Genomic DNA, 16,043 nt, shown 5'->3' on the forward strand with positions numbered 1-16,043 from the left:
AATCCTAAGGAAACTAAGCTGCTGATTCCTAAGTGTTTGTTGTTGAAGAGAGGAGCCAAGACACTTAAAAAAAGGGGTAACACTTTACAGTAACCATCATTTATAAATGGTAAACAGATTTATTAATGTGTAATCATCATTTATAAACCGTATATAGGCCATTTATAACGGCAAATACATAATTTATTAATGTTTAACTAACTAAATAATTTATTAATGCCAAATAGATGGTATATTAATGTAAGTTTATAGTTGCTTTACCATTAACAAACAATTAAATTATAATTAATAGTTTATTAATAGTGTTAGTTGTACTGATTTCAACATTTTAAACACCATATTAAGTATGTTAATGATTTAGAAATTATTCACATACCTTTAAGAAATTGGTTGAAAACATTTAAAGATTAAATATATATAGCACTTTGTAAATGGTTAATAATTGCTCTATAAACATCACTTAGATGGTTATTGTAAAGTGTTACCAAAAAAGGCTGTGAGCACTGACTTTGTGTCAGAAACTACTTTTTGTAGCCAAGCCAACAGATAGCAAGGTCATTCAAGTGGCCTCCTGCTCTGCTCTGACAGGAGCAGAGGGACGGCTGCAGGAAGTGTTGACCTTCTGTGATTTTCACCCTGTGGTCATTCTGCCCAGTGTTATACTGCCTGGGCCGTGTGGACTGTGTTTGGAAGTTAGCTAATGCTATTCGACAGAGGACAAGCTGAGTAACACAGAACAAGAAGCCAATTTTATGTGTGTGACAAACAGTCACCTCAAGGCACTCGTCAAGATGTCCTCCCCTCTCCCTGCCAGGACGGATCCTTGCTGGCAATGAACACCAAAAATAGTAAGGATGGTGACATGACAGAATTAGGCCTCAAGGTGACCATGACTTGGTTGTTGATTGTTGTCACGTGCTGATGTGACACTGCTTTTCCTTTTTTCCTTTCTTTACAATCCAATCTTCCGTAATTCTTTCTTTGTCTTTCTTCTCTTTGTATCTTTCTCATCCCTCTCATGTCTTTCGTCCCACTTTGATGTATCAGTATTTGTCCACAATTTTCGCACTTCTCCTTTCTCATTCTTTTGGTCTCCTTGACAACCACTGCTGCATCACTGCCTCTCATATTGCCTTGGTAACCATTATGGGGGCCAGTCGCCATGGCAACATACTGTCCCGATTCCACCATCAAGGGCAGGGGGAGGTATTAGTGTTGGAGAACACATTTTCCCAAAGGACTTTTACTTCACACACACACACACACACACACACACACACACACACACACACTCTCTTTCTCTGAAACCCACGCACTTGCACAGGTATACTCTGTATCTGCCCTCAGCAAACACTTAAACCCACTCACATGGTCGGTGCATAATCTTTATGAATTATAATTCTGGATCCTTACTGCAGAACTGAATTGATAAGGCATTAATGCGAGGCATGGTGAAAAAAACATGTCATGGAAAATTTTGATTGATCCAGAGGCTTTTTTTGGTTCTCACAATAGGAAAATGTTATGATGGTATCCTTCAAGGTTACAGGAATAAGAGTCTACAGCAGTGCTAATGGTTCTGTGACGCTGTACTGGGGAGCAGTGCTTTGAGCAAAATGCAAACATCTGTTTTTCAACAGTCTCGTAATGTGAATCCTAACATACTGACATTTACCATTTTTTCAACAACTTAGTTTAGCTTGGGCCATGCAGACATCTTTATTGGGATAGGTGCCCCAAAATATTGAAAAGGGGGAACACGGAATAACATTTTAAAACTTTCCAGAAATCTCAAATTCTTGCATAATTGTAAAAAAAAATATAATCTTCTCCAGTTCAAGACTCGAAGATAAATAAATAAAATATATTACGAAAGTAACACAAGAAAAGCACAGCTTATGAAGTTAAAATTTTGGATAATAATGCATACATTTCTTAACCTCCATTCAATACCCACACATAAAAGATGCAGTACACCAAATATGGGATAATATTAGTCACTGGTAAAATGTGCGTAATTTAATTGTTCATTTTGAAAGATATCCTGAACTTAAAACATCATCTGGATGTATCTAACATTAACTGCAGCTAATGACTCATTATACAGCACAACTTAATTTAAATCCAAGATGACTGAATTCCTCAAAGCTACTAGCAGACCAGCACGGACAAACCATAATATGACCTTCATAATATCAATAAAACTATGTTGCATCATGCATGATTTGAAAATGATGCATTGGAATGCAACACTATAACGTGGTAATCAATCACACAAAGTAAACTCACCTTCTAAAGGTTGCTGTTTTGTGCCTGCAGTCTGCAGCGTCCTGGGTAACAGCTGCATGTTAGCGTAGCAGTGGGCGCGTCACACTTGACTTTTAACCTGCTGCAGGTCATCATGTGATGACTGACTAACTGACAGGAGTCAGTTCTTGGGAATGTCCTTCATAAACTCATATCAAATGCAGTGGTACAATTTGCACTTGTCACAAAGATGTTATTCAGTGTCTTTACACAGTCATATATTTATTTTTTATACCTGGATGAACAGGTACATAGATCATGATCTGGAAAATGTACAGCACATGAGACCTGCAGTGATAAGAAACCTGATAAATGTGAATATGCATTAACATAACTAGAAAAACTATTCTGACTCATCCACATAAAATATCCTCTACTTGTGCAATACTTCTGCCGAAACATAAGTTATTTTAGCCTACAGTTTGATGGAAAATTAAAGGGAAAGTCAGCTCAAATAACATTGTAACACAATGACAATTTCCTCATTTAAACTGTTATAAAATGAAAAAAAAACATTTAAAAAATGTTGCAGCAGACAATGTTGGATATCTTTTGGTCTGATCCAGAAACAATCATGGTAGAAATGTAGAGAAAGAAGGAGAAATACACACCGTTTTTTATGTTTTTTACTTTGTGTTCCCTGAATGACATGAATCAAAAATAGCTGCATATGAATAACAAGCACTAAGCTTTTGAAGTAAGATATCTGAAGTAATCCCGGGCATCAGACTCTGAAGTGTGACACACAAGAGCCCCAACTGCATACGAACCAGCAGCCTCCCCAGCAACATACTTGTGAGGCAAATGAATGAACTGCACTTGTATAATCCACTCAAAATGCTTTTACACAACAGCATTCACTCACTTGTGCACACATTCATACAGGGGTGGCTGAGGCTGCAAGGCGCCACTTATACATCAGTGACTAACCACAAAATGTCATGTCCCTGTCAAGTTACCCTGTATGTTGTATTTCCTGTTTTATTTTGTAATGCTAGTGTTTCCATATTTCTATTTTCCATACTTTTTCACACAGGGCCATGTAGGTCTGGATTTTGTTTTAATACTAAAACCTGTGTTATCTTTGACTAATATTTAATTTTGTTTGATGATCTGAAACATTTAAGTGTGACAAACGTGCAAAAAAAAAAAAGAAATCAGGAAGGGAGCCAACACTTTTTCACACCATTGTAAGAGAGAGTTGTAATGATTGTAATCCACTGAGAAAAAGTAATCCAGAGCAGGAAAGCGAGGCAAAATGAACAAAGCAGAACAGAACAAAGCTATAATGGAGGCTGGAGCCATATCAGCACCCCATGCTGTCTACCTCTCTACATGACATAGATGAGTTATAAAGTTTTATTGCCACAAAAGAAAGGATTTCCTGTGCTTTTTGAACGGGGCCTTGGAACTGGCTCTCCTAATCGAATGCAGCTATCAATACTGCACCTGTGATTTACAGGCTTTGACAAGATAAAATGTGTGCCATGAAAGGGGTCTATTAAACAGCACAGGGAGCCAGATGAATGATCAGGAGGTAAATGAAGCATGGAAAATAATTCAGCCTCAATCAGAGCAGGCATTTTTAATGTCTTCCTCTAGACACTCCAGCCTGGTAAACCACACCCATGTCTATCAAACTCCACAATTTGTAATGCAAACTGTTTCAGAAATAAATAGCCTTTAGAAAATGTCATCTTAGGTAGTATCTCAGATTTTGGTTTTTGCCTCCAGAGCCATAGAAGATGTGCGTTCTTACTGTGTTTTATCCTCCTCAGGTTGTGTGTTGCAGTGCTGCTCTACAGTGCAGCATTTTGACTTGCACACTGCAAAAAAAGTTGGGTGAACTCAAAATTTCAAGGCAACAAACTTCCATAAAATTTTAAGTTGGACAATTAAACTAAATATTTTAAGTTTAGTTTTTGAGTTTGCTCAACTCTGAATTTCTCTGGCACGATTGTAACGCCGCTATGAAATGTCAGCTAATGTTGTGACCACAATTTTGAGTTAGCATTGATACGCTAATGGCTACTCTTGTAGCTGTAACAAGTAGCGCCGCTCACATCAGTTAGCCGCTCGCATCCGTTAGCCGTTAGCTTTCGCTACTGACCAAATTTCACAACAAAGAAATAAGAGTTAGCAGAACTATTGTCCCTTGTTGTGAACCCCAACTTAAAGATATAAGTAACAACAACTCACAGACTTGTTTTTGAGCAGACAACTGGCTTCCTTTGTTGTGCTAACTTACATTATTGCCCTAAATGTCAATTTATATTTCCAAGTTTTACCAAATTAAATCACTGTTTTAGGCCAAAAAATACAAGTTGGCTTTTTTGCAGTGCAGTTAAGTCATTTTGTCCCCAATGCTATCAGTAAAACTCCCAAATCTAAACAAAACAGAGACTGAAGTTATAATTAGCTGGTTGGTCCAATCTCTGCTGCAGTCTGTGCTGTACACTGAAATATTGTGATGATCTCATTCAGATGATAGATTGATAGGAAGACGATTCAGAAGGAAACTTGTATCTTTGGGGGTTTTTTCACCCAATGGACTGCAAGATATTATTTTGTAACAACCCCTTTCATTTACCATTCTTACACTATATTTCCCTGGTATTTACCCGGAACTTCACAGGAGGAGGAATGGTTACCCTCTCTTGTGTTGTAATGTTTTGTATTGGAGTCAATCCAATTGACTAATTGGACTCCAATAGGGGACTACAGATGAAAACTAGCCTTCTGGCTAACTCTGGCTTTTTTAACCATGTATAATCATGTGTTTTATGAAATTGCACTGTCCCCTTTTAAATAAACTAATAATAATACAATCCTTCTTGCATGTTTCCCATGGAGCTATTCTGATCTACTAATTCTTAAGATTATCTGCACCTGTGTCACTCAGCTCCTTTGTACTTTACACTCTCTTCATCCTTCTCATGATCTCTTGTCTTTTTTCTAGGCCTAGGACCCCCTGCAGACCAGACTGTGGTCATTGAGGAGTTTCGCTACCTGTCCCAGAAGATCTTTGTGTCTGTGTCAGTGTTTGCTGGGTTGGGAATCCTGCTGGGAATTGTCTGCCTCACATTCAACATCTACAACAGCAATGTCAGGTACAAAAGCTCACCTTTACTAGGGATGTCTATTGAAACTGGCCGTGGAGCAAAATAATTAAAGACCATACACTGCAAAAAAAGAAAAGTTGGGTGAACTCAAAATTTCAAGGCAACAAACTTCGATAAAATTTTAAGTTGGACAATTAAACTAAATATTTTAAGTTTTGTTTTTGAGTTTGCTCAACTCTGAATTTCTCTGGCACGATTGTAAAGCCGCTATTAAATGTCAGCTAATGTTGTGACCACAATTTTGAGTTAGCATTGATACGCTAATGGCTACTCTTGTAGCTGTAACAAGCAGCGCCGCTAGCGTCAGTTAGCCACTAGCGTCAGTTAGCCGCTAGCATCAGTTAGCCGCTAGCTTTCGCTAATGACAGAATTTCACAACAAAGAAATAAGAGTTATCAGAACTATTGTCCCTTGTTTTGAACCCCAACTTAAAGATATAAGTAACAACAACTCACAAACTTGTTTTTGAGCAGACAACTGGCTTCCTTTGTTGTGCTAACTTACATTATTGCCCTAAATGTCAGTAATTTATATTTCCAAGTTGTACCAAATTAAATCACTGTTTTAGGCCATAAAATACAAGTTGGCTTTTTTTGCAGTGTACCAAGCTGTTTTGGTCAGTCAGGCCTAGGAGTAGGCCTGGGTGGTATCTGTTTTTTCATACAAAGTCACAAGTTTATGGTAAAAACCAGTTCAAACTGGAGGTTTTAAAGCTGTAAGCCTTGGTTTTCTTTTTGTTTTGGGGCCTACTGTGCCAGACTTGATCTATGTAATCATTATAGAGCTCAGTCTGAATGTTGATAGTGACTCCTAAAAAGACATGTGTGAAGTAGACAGTTGAATCCAGACTTCCTTACAATCAGAAAATATGCTAGGCTGGGTGACAGTCACCCTGACAGCAGAAGGATGACAGTGATGAGCTCTGAGTGTCTGTGTGTCTGTGTACTGGGAGATAGAGCCTTTGACAGACACATCCATTTCTGCACTTAGGAGGATCAAATGAAATGCTGCTCAGTGTAAATTCATCAGGAAGACCTAACTTTATGCTTCATTTAAAATGAAGTCACTAAAATTAGATGATCGTGAGCATTCACTCTTATTGTTAAACCAACCAAATATTGCCACAGTCTTCATCAGCCAAAAATGTTGCTGCTGTAACTTAAAATCTGTTCTCCTCTCTGCTGCTGTCAGCTGTCATTGTAGGCAAAATGTTGCAGCCCTCACCCACCCCATTCGCCTCCAGCCATCAACCATCATATCAGTGCCTGAGTTGACCTCATCAGAAGTCAACTCTTCATCTCATCTGGTCAAGGTCATCAGGAGTCAGTCTTCATCACATCCAGATCATCAGCATTCTCTTCATCTCATGACCGCCACCAGTGTTGAGACTCCATAGGGGGGTTTCCCATTCTTCCTTTTGCTTCACCACCCCTTAACCCTTTATCAGGCAAAGAACTACATTTGATAACTTCAGGTAATATTTTGAGAAAAAAGTTGCAAATTTACTAGATTAAAGTGGCAAATCTACAAGAAAAAAAGTCGCAGATTTAAGAGATTTAAAGTGGCAAATCTGCGCGGAAAAAGTCGCAGATTTACGAGAAAAAAGTGGGAAATAGCAACTTTTTTCTCCCAGATTCACCACTTTCAATCTCATTAATCTGCGCTTTTTTTTCTCATAGATTTGCCACTTTAATCTCTTTTCTCAAAATATTATTTTCGTATGTTTTTTTTTTTACACATTCTGGCTGTATGTAATATCCTCCAATTTTCTCTAGGGTTGAAATTTGGAATTTACAAGTATTTCAATGAGTGCCCTATTAAGGGTTAAAGTGGTGAATCTGGGAGAAAAAAGTTGCTTTTTTCACACTTTTTTACTCGTAAATCTGCGATTTTTTCGCGCAGATTTGCCACTTTAAATCTCTTAAATCTGCAACTTTTTTTCTTGTAGATTTGCCACTTTAATCTAGCAAATTTGCAACTTTTTTCTCGAAATATTACCTGAAGTTACCAAATATAATTATTTGCCTGATAAAGGGTTAACCCTTTGATGCACAACATGGGTCAAAAATGACCTGCATTCATTTACCATCGTATTTAATGCTTGCTCTGTGTTTCTGTGCTCTTTGATATCAACTTATTTTATGATTGAATATTCCAAGTATTCTTTAAATATCTTGTTTTTGATAACAACAGATCATTATTTCCATTTTGAAGAAAAAACGTTTTTGTATTATTACATAGCTAACTACTTGGCTAAGTAGCTTGCTAAGCTAATTACTTAGCCAAGAAGTTAGCTAAGTATTTAGCTTAACAAGCTACTTAGCTAAATACTTAGCCAAGAAGTTAGCTAAGTATTTAGCTTAACAAGCTACTTAGCTAAATACTTAGCCAAGAAGTTAGCTAAGTAGTTAGCTTAACAAGCTACTTAGCTAAAAAATGGATATGGGTCATTTTTGACCCATGTTGTGCATTAGAAGGGTAGTGACACAAAAAGGGATTTTATTGAAAATGTATAAAGGAAAACATAGAAATTAGGATGTATGATGATCAAAAACAAACTAATTGAGGAAAACCTGGAATACTGAATGATGAAAATAATTTATTGCAAAGATCTAGATTAGAACGTAAAATCTCTGTCGGGTCACTTTAGACCCATGTTGTGCATCAAAGGGTTAAAATCGAATTGTTACAAATGAAGTCTAATCGCCAAAGACTATTTTTCTATTTTTCTATACATTAACTCAAAATGCAAAGTCTCTCCTTATGATACTTGTCTCCACCAGCATATAATAACAAGGTAAAGTGCCACTTGGTGTGTAATTACTGAAAGAAGTTGAAGGCTCAATAATTAAAGCAGTTGAGCAGCAGCAGATGTGCAAGTGACCACCCTCAAGTGTCTCCACTGTGAGTATAGCAAGTGTCAAATTCAATGTAAGCATTGACCGCAGTTGAGATGTCAGTTGAAGAGTAAGAGATGAAAGCGGTTACAAATTTGATGAGTAACTTCTGAAGGACTTACAGTTGTCAGTTAAAGCATTACTCTGACTGTGTGCACTAAGTTGTCCAAGTGTCAGTTGTAATGTAAGTACTGACACTATTTAAAATGCAGGTGTATGTGTAAGACCTGGAAGTATTTAACCCTTTATCAGGCAAAGAACTATATTTGGTAACTTCAGGTAATATTTCGAGAAAACAGTTGCAAATTTACTAGGTTAAAGTGGCAAATCTACAAGAAAAAAAGTCGCAGATTTAAGAGATTTAAAGTGACAAATCTGCGCGAAAAAAGTTGTAGATTTACGAGAAAAAAGTGGGAAAAAAGCATCTTTTTTCTCGCAGATTCACCACTTTAACCTTTAATAGGGCACTCATTGAAATACTTACAAATTCCAAAATTCTAACCTAGAGAATATTGGAGGATATTACATAATGCCAGAATGTGTAAAAAAAAAACATATGAAAATAATATTTTGAGAAAAACGTTTACAAGATTAAAGTGGCAAATCTACGAGAAAAAAATGTGTAGATTTATGAGATTTAAAGTGGTGAATCTGGGAGAAAAAAGTTGCTTTTTTCCCACTTTTTCCTCGTAAATCTGCGACTTTTCTCGCACAGATTTGCCACTTTAAATCTCTTAAATCTGCAACTTTTTCCTTGTAGATATGCCACTTTAATCTAGTAAATTTGCAACTTTTTTCTCGAAATATTACCTGAAGTTACCAAATACAGTTCTTTGCCTGATAAAGGGTTAAACTCTAAGTTAAAAAATAAAATATTTGTCAGTTGACATTTGAAAAGAGGTAAAGCGGCAGTAAAGTGTAAGTGATGAACAGTGATGACCACTAAACACTCCATTTGTAGTGTAAGACAATGAGCCTACAGCTTACTAATATTTCCTTTGTTGCTTTGTGGACCAAAGTTAAGAAACAATAAAAACTGCCTAAAATATACTTGTATTTCTGCTTTTGCTCCAGGTACATTCAGAACTCTCAGCCCTACCTCAACAACATGACAGCAGTGGGCTGCATGATGGCTCTGGCTGCTGTCTTCCCTCTAGGCATTGATGGCCTTCATGTCCACAGAAAGCAGTTCCCCGTCGTCTGCCAGGTACACTTTGATTGATAGTTGTTCCAAATAAATACTTGATTTTATGTTACTTAATTTTCCAATTTTATTTACAGTGGCAGTTCTAGACCAGTTTTACTGAGCGGGCCGAGCAGGGGCCAGTGTTTAATCAGAGGGGCACATTAAAAAAGGGCAAAGATTATATTTAGGCATTCAAAACCTTTATTTTAGTTCATTTAAAAATCTGATTTAAGTATATTTGGAAGATACAAAGACACTGATTGGAACAATGAGACTTACCAACAATAATTATTTTTGCACGACAATGACATTTCTAATTTTTGTGCACAATTACTTTTTTGTATATATATATATACATATATATATATATATATATACACACACACACACACAAGCTGTTATTGCACAATTAAACTAGTGTACAATAGACACATTCTGGGTTCATTTTGTGCACAATGAGATATTGATTGAACAAAAAATAGGTAAGAATTGTTCCATTGTTCATCGTTATAAATTGATCATTTTATTATTAATTTAACACAGGAGCCACTTGCTATTGTCAATCATTGATTGTCATTGTCCTTGTTCATATAATGCCAATCATGATAAACCACATTTTTCTGTTAACTGATTTTTTTAAAAATCAATTCAAATTGTTCTCAGAGCTGTGCAGATACCCCAATAAACATGATTTATAAACGGTGCTCTCTATTAAAATTAAGTGGATGGAAACACATCACATTAAGCCCTTAAAATAATACAAATTCCACTCCATCTTTTCTGGTGGGTGTGATGTACTGTTTAGAGGTGTGACAGCCTGTCATCTAACTGAATGTCCCAGCTACAATATCCACATGAGAAAACACCAATGAAACATTTGTTGTTTAGCTTGTTAAATGGAAGGTTGAATTAACAAAATGCTAATGCTCCTTGTGACGAATTTGAAAGAGACACACAGCTATTAAACATATCTTAAAGTCATGAAACATTTCCAATAGAAAATCTAATTTTCACGTTATGGGAGACTAAAGGGCATTAGGTATTGGTACCGTGTTATCCTGGTTGTGGTTAAAAGGTATTATGGGTAGAACCCATTTAAGCCGATTTAAGGTCATGACCGAATGAGCTATGATAAGGAAGCTCCAGTGTGTCAGCCATGATTTTAGACACGCCCAAAAGATCCTGAACACAGAAATGAAGAAAAACTGTTTCATGGTCTAACTCCAAAATATATATCATATCACATCATATATATCAATATATATACAGTGCTTAACAAATGTATAAGACAGGTCGGTTTATGCCTCAGCTTTCCTAATTGGTAATTACCAAAATAATTTTTTGTGGATTTATGGTTAATACACCAGTATGTAGACGCTCTTTAACCAAAATTATATTTTTAATGCTAAATATGTAATTATTATTGTTATCCATGAACTTTCAAATTTAATGTTTTACAAAAAAACTGTAAAAATAGCAAAGCACATTATTATTTCTTCATTAAGATGTCAAATTATAGTTTTTTTACTTGCATTCCTGAACAGAAAAAATTGTTTTAGTGGTTGAATGCTTGAATATTTTCTGTACATTTAAATATGTTTTCGCGTTTTTATGACAGGTTGTGTTGCACATGTTTTCAGCTTTTATTTTGTATCTTTTAAAATATGTTTTCATACAAATCCCTGATTTTACTTTACCCCGAATTGATAGAGGAATGGTTAGTGATAGCCAGCTTTAGAGAAAGTCATTTTCATTTCAAGGTCATCCCTGAAAGGCTAAATGACTTAATGATGGAAAACGACTGAGGAGATGATTTGATTCATCTATGTGATATATCATGTTAATTATGAAACCTTTAATTTATTTTGTTCTATGCTAGTTTCGCCTGTGGCTGCTCGGTCTGGGTTTCAGCATCGCATACGGCAGCATGTTCACCAAGATCTGGTGGGTCCACACCGTCTTCACCAAGAAGGATGAGAAGAAGGACAAAAGGAAGGTAAATGTGGAGGGATTTGTGAAGGCAAGGCAAGGCAAGTTTATTTATATAGCACAATTCGGACACAGGGCCATTCAAAGTGCTTTACAGGGGCAAGATTAAAATACAGAAAACACATTAGAAGACATTTAAAAGCGAATTTTTTAAAAAAAGTGAATGAATAAAACATTTAAAAGCGAATGAATACAAATTACAGGTTAAAATGGAAACAGAAAAGTCTTCAGACTTGATTTAAAAGAGCTGAGAGTTGCAGCAGACCTCAAGTTCTCTGGGAGTTTGTTCCAGAGATTTGGTGCATAAAAACTAAACGCTGCTTCTCCTTGTTTAGTCCTAACTCTGGGAAGCTATGGATTTACGTTCCAGTAATGAACAATACCAGAGCTTTTCTGCCAAGCAAAGCGGGGTTAAACTAATCATCTAGCCCTTCAAGGGCAAGCTGCTCTGCCAGAGATGATGTATTCCCCAATCATGCATTATCTTTTTACATTTACTCTCTTCCCTGCTTCTATAGTTGGCCCACTGCTGACCTTGAGCTATTTCTATTTGCCGTGCTGCTCGGCCTGTGTACTCATCCAGCTGGTCCCAGGCCTCCACTAATTCTCCATCTTTTACCCTGTTTTTATATGCAAATGGGAATGTCAGATAGAAACTCTTAGAGCACACAGTCCTGCTGTGGATGTTCTTCGTTGGAGAAAGTCTATCAGGCAGGATTAGTTTTTTGAGGGCTATGTCAAAACTGATTGAGTTTACATAACGCCCATGCTGCTGCTGCTGCTGCAGGAATTTCTGTATCTATGCCATATTTACATGGCAAAACACTAAACATGGTCCACGCTCACAAAATATTGTACAGATGCTGGTGCCAAGAGTGAGAACTGAGTTAGGTAAGACAGCTTTTAGTTATCATGGAATAATCTGAAAAATGAATTGAAATTGTCTCAGTTGATCACAATCGGTGAATTTAAATTCGATTCTAAAGGATAAAGAAATACTTTTTCTTGGTCAGTGTGACTGCTCCATATAAGTGTCTACTGACGCTCCTTCAGTGTTGTTGTGATGGCTGTACTTGTATTTAATTGTATTAAATTGTTATGTTAACTGTGTTTAAATGTCTGCTGCTTTCTTGGCCAGGACTCTCTTGGAAAAGAGATTTTTTTTAATCTCAACGAGACTTTTACCTGGTTAAATAAAGGATCTCTCTCTCTCTCTCTCTCTCTCTCTCTCTCTATATATATATATATATATATATATATATATATATATAGATAGATAGATAGATAGATAGATAGATACCAGCGAATAAACAATGACTGATCAGTTTTCCATAGACGTGTAAATGAATGCAACATTAACACACACACACTGTAGTCTCTATTACAATCAGTGAAATAATGTAAAGAAAACAATTGCATGGCAATAATCTCCTGTTCAGCAATTTGAGGCTAAATAGAAGTTACATGATTTCAACTCCAGTTCTACAAGTGAGTGCATAAACCTCATGCTCTACATCAAGAATGAAATGAAAGAACTAAGGCACAGCATGACCTGATCAGGATCCCTAATCAGGATTACCATGCTGGTAAAATGGATAGGATTCTGTAAAAATATGAATATTCACTCTAGCTGAATAACCAGTAAGCTTTGAGCTTATACAATAAAAATCAATAACCTGTTCCAACAAAATAGTTCTTTCTTTAAGGGAACACCTTTATTCATTGAGTGAGTCAGGGAGCTATGCATTCTCATCATAATGGCCACTTTGTCTCCCTTCCTGTCACGGCCCAGTGCTTTGACGGCAGATTGAATTGGCTTCAGTTAGTGATGGATCGTTGTTTTCTCATCCAGCTTAGGCTGCTCTATTCATGGATTCGTTAATCCCTTCCTCACAAAATCAGGAAGAAAAGATTTGTGTATTTTCCTGATCCTTTGCTCCGTCCCAGCAGCACCTGGAACCATGGAAACTGTACGCCACTGTTGGTGTTCTGCTGGGCATCGACATCCTGTCTCTCATGATCTGGCAGATTGTGGATCCTTTACATATCACAGTGGAGGTATGATCATCCATTGTTTTTGTTATTTATCTATAACTGGGCAAAATCACTTTTAGTTCTTCTTGAAACTGAATGCATTTGTGAGGGGAACCTTATGTCAAGGGATGTGCAGAGACATTTAAAGGGGGAGGTGCTCGAATTAAAAAGATTTCATGGAACAATATTTTAAAGAAAATGATACACAAGTTGAATCAACATAATCAATTATGAAAATAACTTAAGTAACATAGGCCATGATGTCATATGTTACCAGCTTGCCAACTTAATATTTTGGACAACAACTGTTAAGGATATTTGTTGTCCTGATCCTGATTTGGTAAATATCTGTTAACTGTGTCCGAGTGATGGTTCTGGTCCATTTAAACCACAGGAGCCATTATTTTTTTCCCAATAATGGTAACACTTATGGGCACATAAGTGTTACCATTATTGGGAAAAAAATAATGGCTAAAATTGTTATTTTATTTTTGGCAATTTTTAAAATGGAAAAGTATTTTATGTATCTTTAAATTCTATTTTATTCCCATTTCTATTAAATAAACCATCCCAAGACTAGGACTGCAGCTAACAATATTTCTCACTATCAAATAATCTGTTAATTGCTTTTGTGATTAATAGATCAATCAGATCAAATTTAAGAATCTGGAATCCAGAAAATATTTGTCATTCTTGCACAAGAAATTACTGACTGACATTTTCTGTCATGTAATCATTAGATTATGACACATTTTGACATTCTTTTTAAAATGTGCAGTCATATACTTCCATAAAAATAGACTCACATGAGTAAAATAAACATATCTTGCATATTTACTGCTGGAATTCTAGTTCCCCTGTGTTTTCAATGTTGTATGTGTGTAATCAGAAATTCACCAGAGAAGCCCCCAAGGGAGACCAAGATGTTTTGATCCAGCCTTTACTAGAGCACTGCAGCTCAGAAAAGATGAACACCTGGCTGGGTAAGTGGAACAGTTAGACATATGATATGATTTGAAAAATATTTGTTACACGTACTAAGAGTTCTTCTGTCATCCTGTCCTCTCTCTGCAGGTGTGGTCTATGGTTATAAGGGCTTGTTGCTGCTGCTCGGCATTTTCCTGGCCTACGAGACCAAGTCCATCTCCACAGAGAAGATCAATGACCACCGAGCCGTGGGCATGGCCATCTATAATGTTGCTGTGAGTTCACGTTGTGTTTGTGTTTATTTGCTAAAACCTATGACTGAAGCCGAGCCAAAATTTGAAAAAAAAACTAAACAGGTTTTGACCTTCCACAATTGATTTCTCTTAACAATGGACACATGTTGAGGAAAAAATCTTGAAAACCAATGTTGACAAAGGAGTGTCAGCTCGCCAACTTTAAACCTTTAAACTTTAAACCCCGGGTACTTAAATTTACTTTGTAAAATCAAGCTTAGCCAAACGACCTTAGAAAACCAATTTAGACTATAAGATGTTCCACACAGATCTTTTGTAAATTCATACGAATACGAATGTAAGGTCATTCTTGCAATAAAGCAATTAAGAAGGGGTTATTAAATAATTGTGATCAAGGTATGTAGTGAGCAGAATATTTTACAGTGTGAAAAGAAACTTGTCAGTGCTCTCTGACAAACTTTGTGATGGAGACACAAACATATGTCCTGTTATAGTTGGCCAACACAGTATATCTGTGATAAGCAAAAAAAAAAAAAAAACCTTTGCGTTCTCCTTGAGTTTAGGCAGGAAAAGATAAAACTGTCAGCAGGTTTCTGAAGGATTTCAAGTGTTCTGGAAAAACAGCACTGCTCTCTGGATCTACAACTGCCTGGGACTTTTTGCTAGTAGTCAGTTACAGTACAACTCAATTATTTTTTTTAAAAAGGGAAATTGTCAAAGACATAAATTAAAAACTGTAAAGACAAAGACAGTATTATGTTAAAACCAATCAAACCAAATGTTGTTTTTGTAAATTTTCACAGCATTCTCAATTTGATACATTCTCTTTTTACACAGCATTCCCAATTTTTTTTAAATAAGGTTTTATAGCCATGAACAAGGAGTCCTTTCACTCAACAAATCTAGTATTCCAATCTGCATCACACTCTGCATTTAGACAAGACAATTGAAGCATCTGCTGCTGGGTTAAAATCCCATTCTATATCTCACACACACACACACACACACACACACACACACACACACACGCACACACACGCACACACACGCACACACATACACACACACACTCACACACAGGCTTTTTAATCAATCAGCAGCATCTCCAGCATGGCTCATTTTGTGATTTTCATTCCCATCGTCGTATTTTAATTAATCTCTGAGGATTATCCATTATGCGCTGAACCCAATTTAAGCCTAAACTGAGTGAATAAAATGCAAATTGGTAAAGGGAAAGAATAATGTTTTTATTGCGTGTTTTCTCTCTTGCTCATGATAAAACAGATTTTCATGAACAAGTAGCCGGTCGGCCCCTCTCTCTCTCTCT

The 16,043-nt window shown here is 36.5% G+C and overlaps 1 protein-coding gene across 2 annotated transcripts in view; it reads left to right on the forward strand.

Annotated features, from left to right (window-relative positions):
- gabbr1b (gamma-aminobutyric acid (GABA) B receptor, 1b) overlaps positions 1-16,043 on the forward strand; it is a 143,198-nt gene that overhangs the window by 115,644 nt on the left and 11,511 nt on the right. For both annotated transcript variants that reach the window (XM_059350575.1, XM_059350576.1), the window contains 6 exons: positions 5,267-5,417; positions 9,401-9,533; positions 11,392-11,508; positions 13,452-13,559; positions 14,425-14,518; positions 14,610-14,737. In XM_059350575.1, the coding sequence (XP_059206558.1) occupies positions 5,267-5,417; positions 9,401-9,533; positions 11,392-11,508; positions 13,452-13,559; positions 14,425-14,518; positions 14,610-14,737 (731 nt within the window). The remainder of the gene's footprint in view (positions 1-5,266; positions 5,418-9,400; positions 9,534-11,391; positions 11,509-13,451; positions 13,560-14,424; positions 14,519-14,609; positions 14,738-16,043) is intronic.

The sequence above is a fragment of the Centropristis striata genome, chromosome 14, assembly GCF_030273125.1.
Source record: "Centropristis striata isolate RG_2023a ecotype Rhode Island chromosome 14, C.striata_1.0, whole genome shotgun sequence".
Classification (NCBI taxonomy): Eukaryota; Metazoa; Chordata; class Actinopteri; order Perciformes; family Serranidae; genus Centropristis; species Centropristis striata.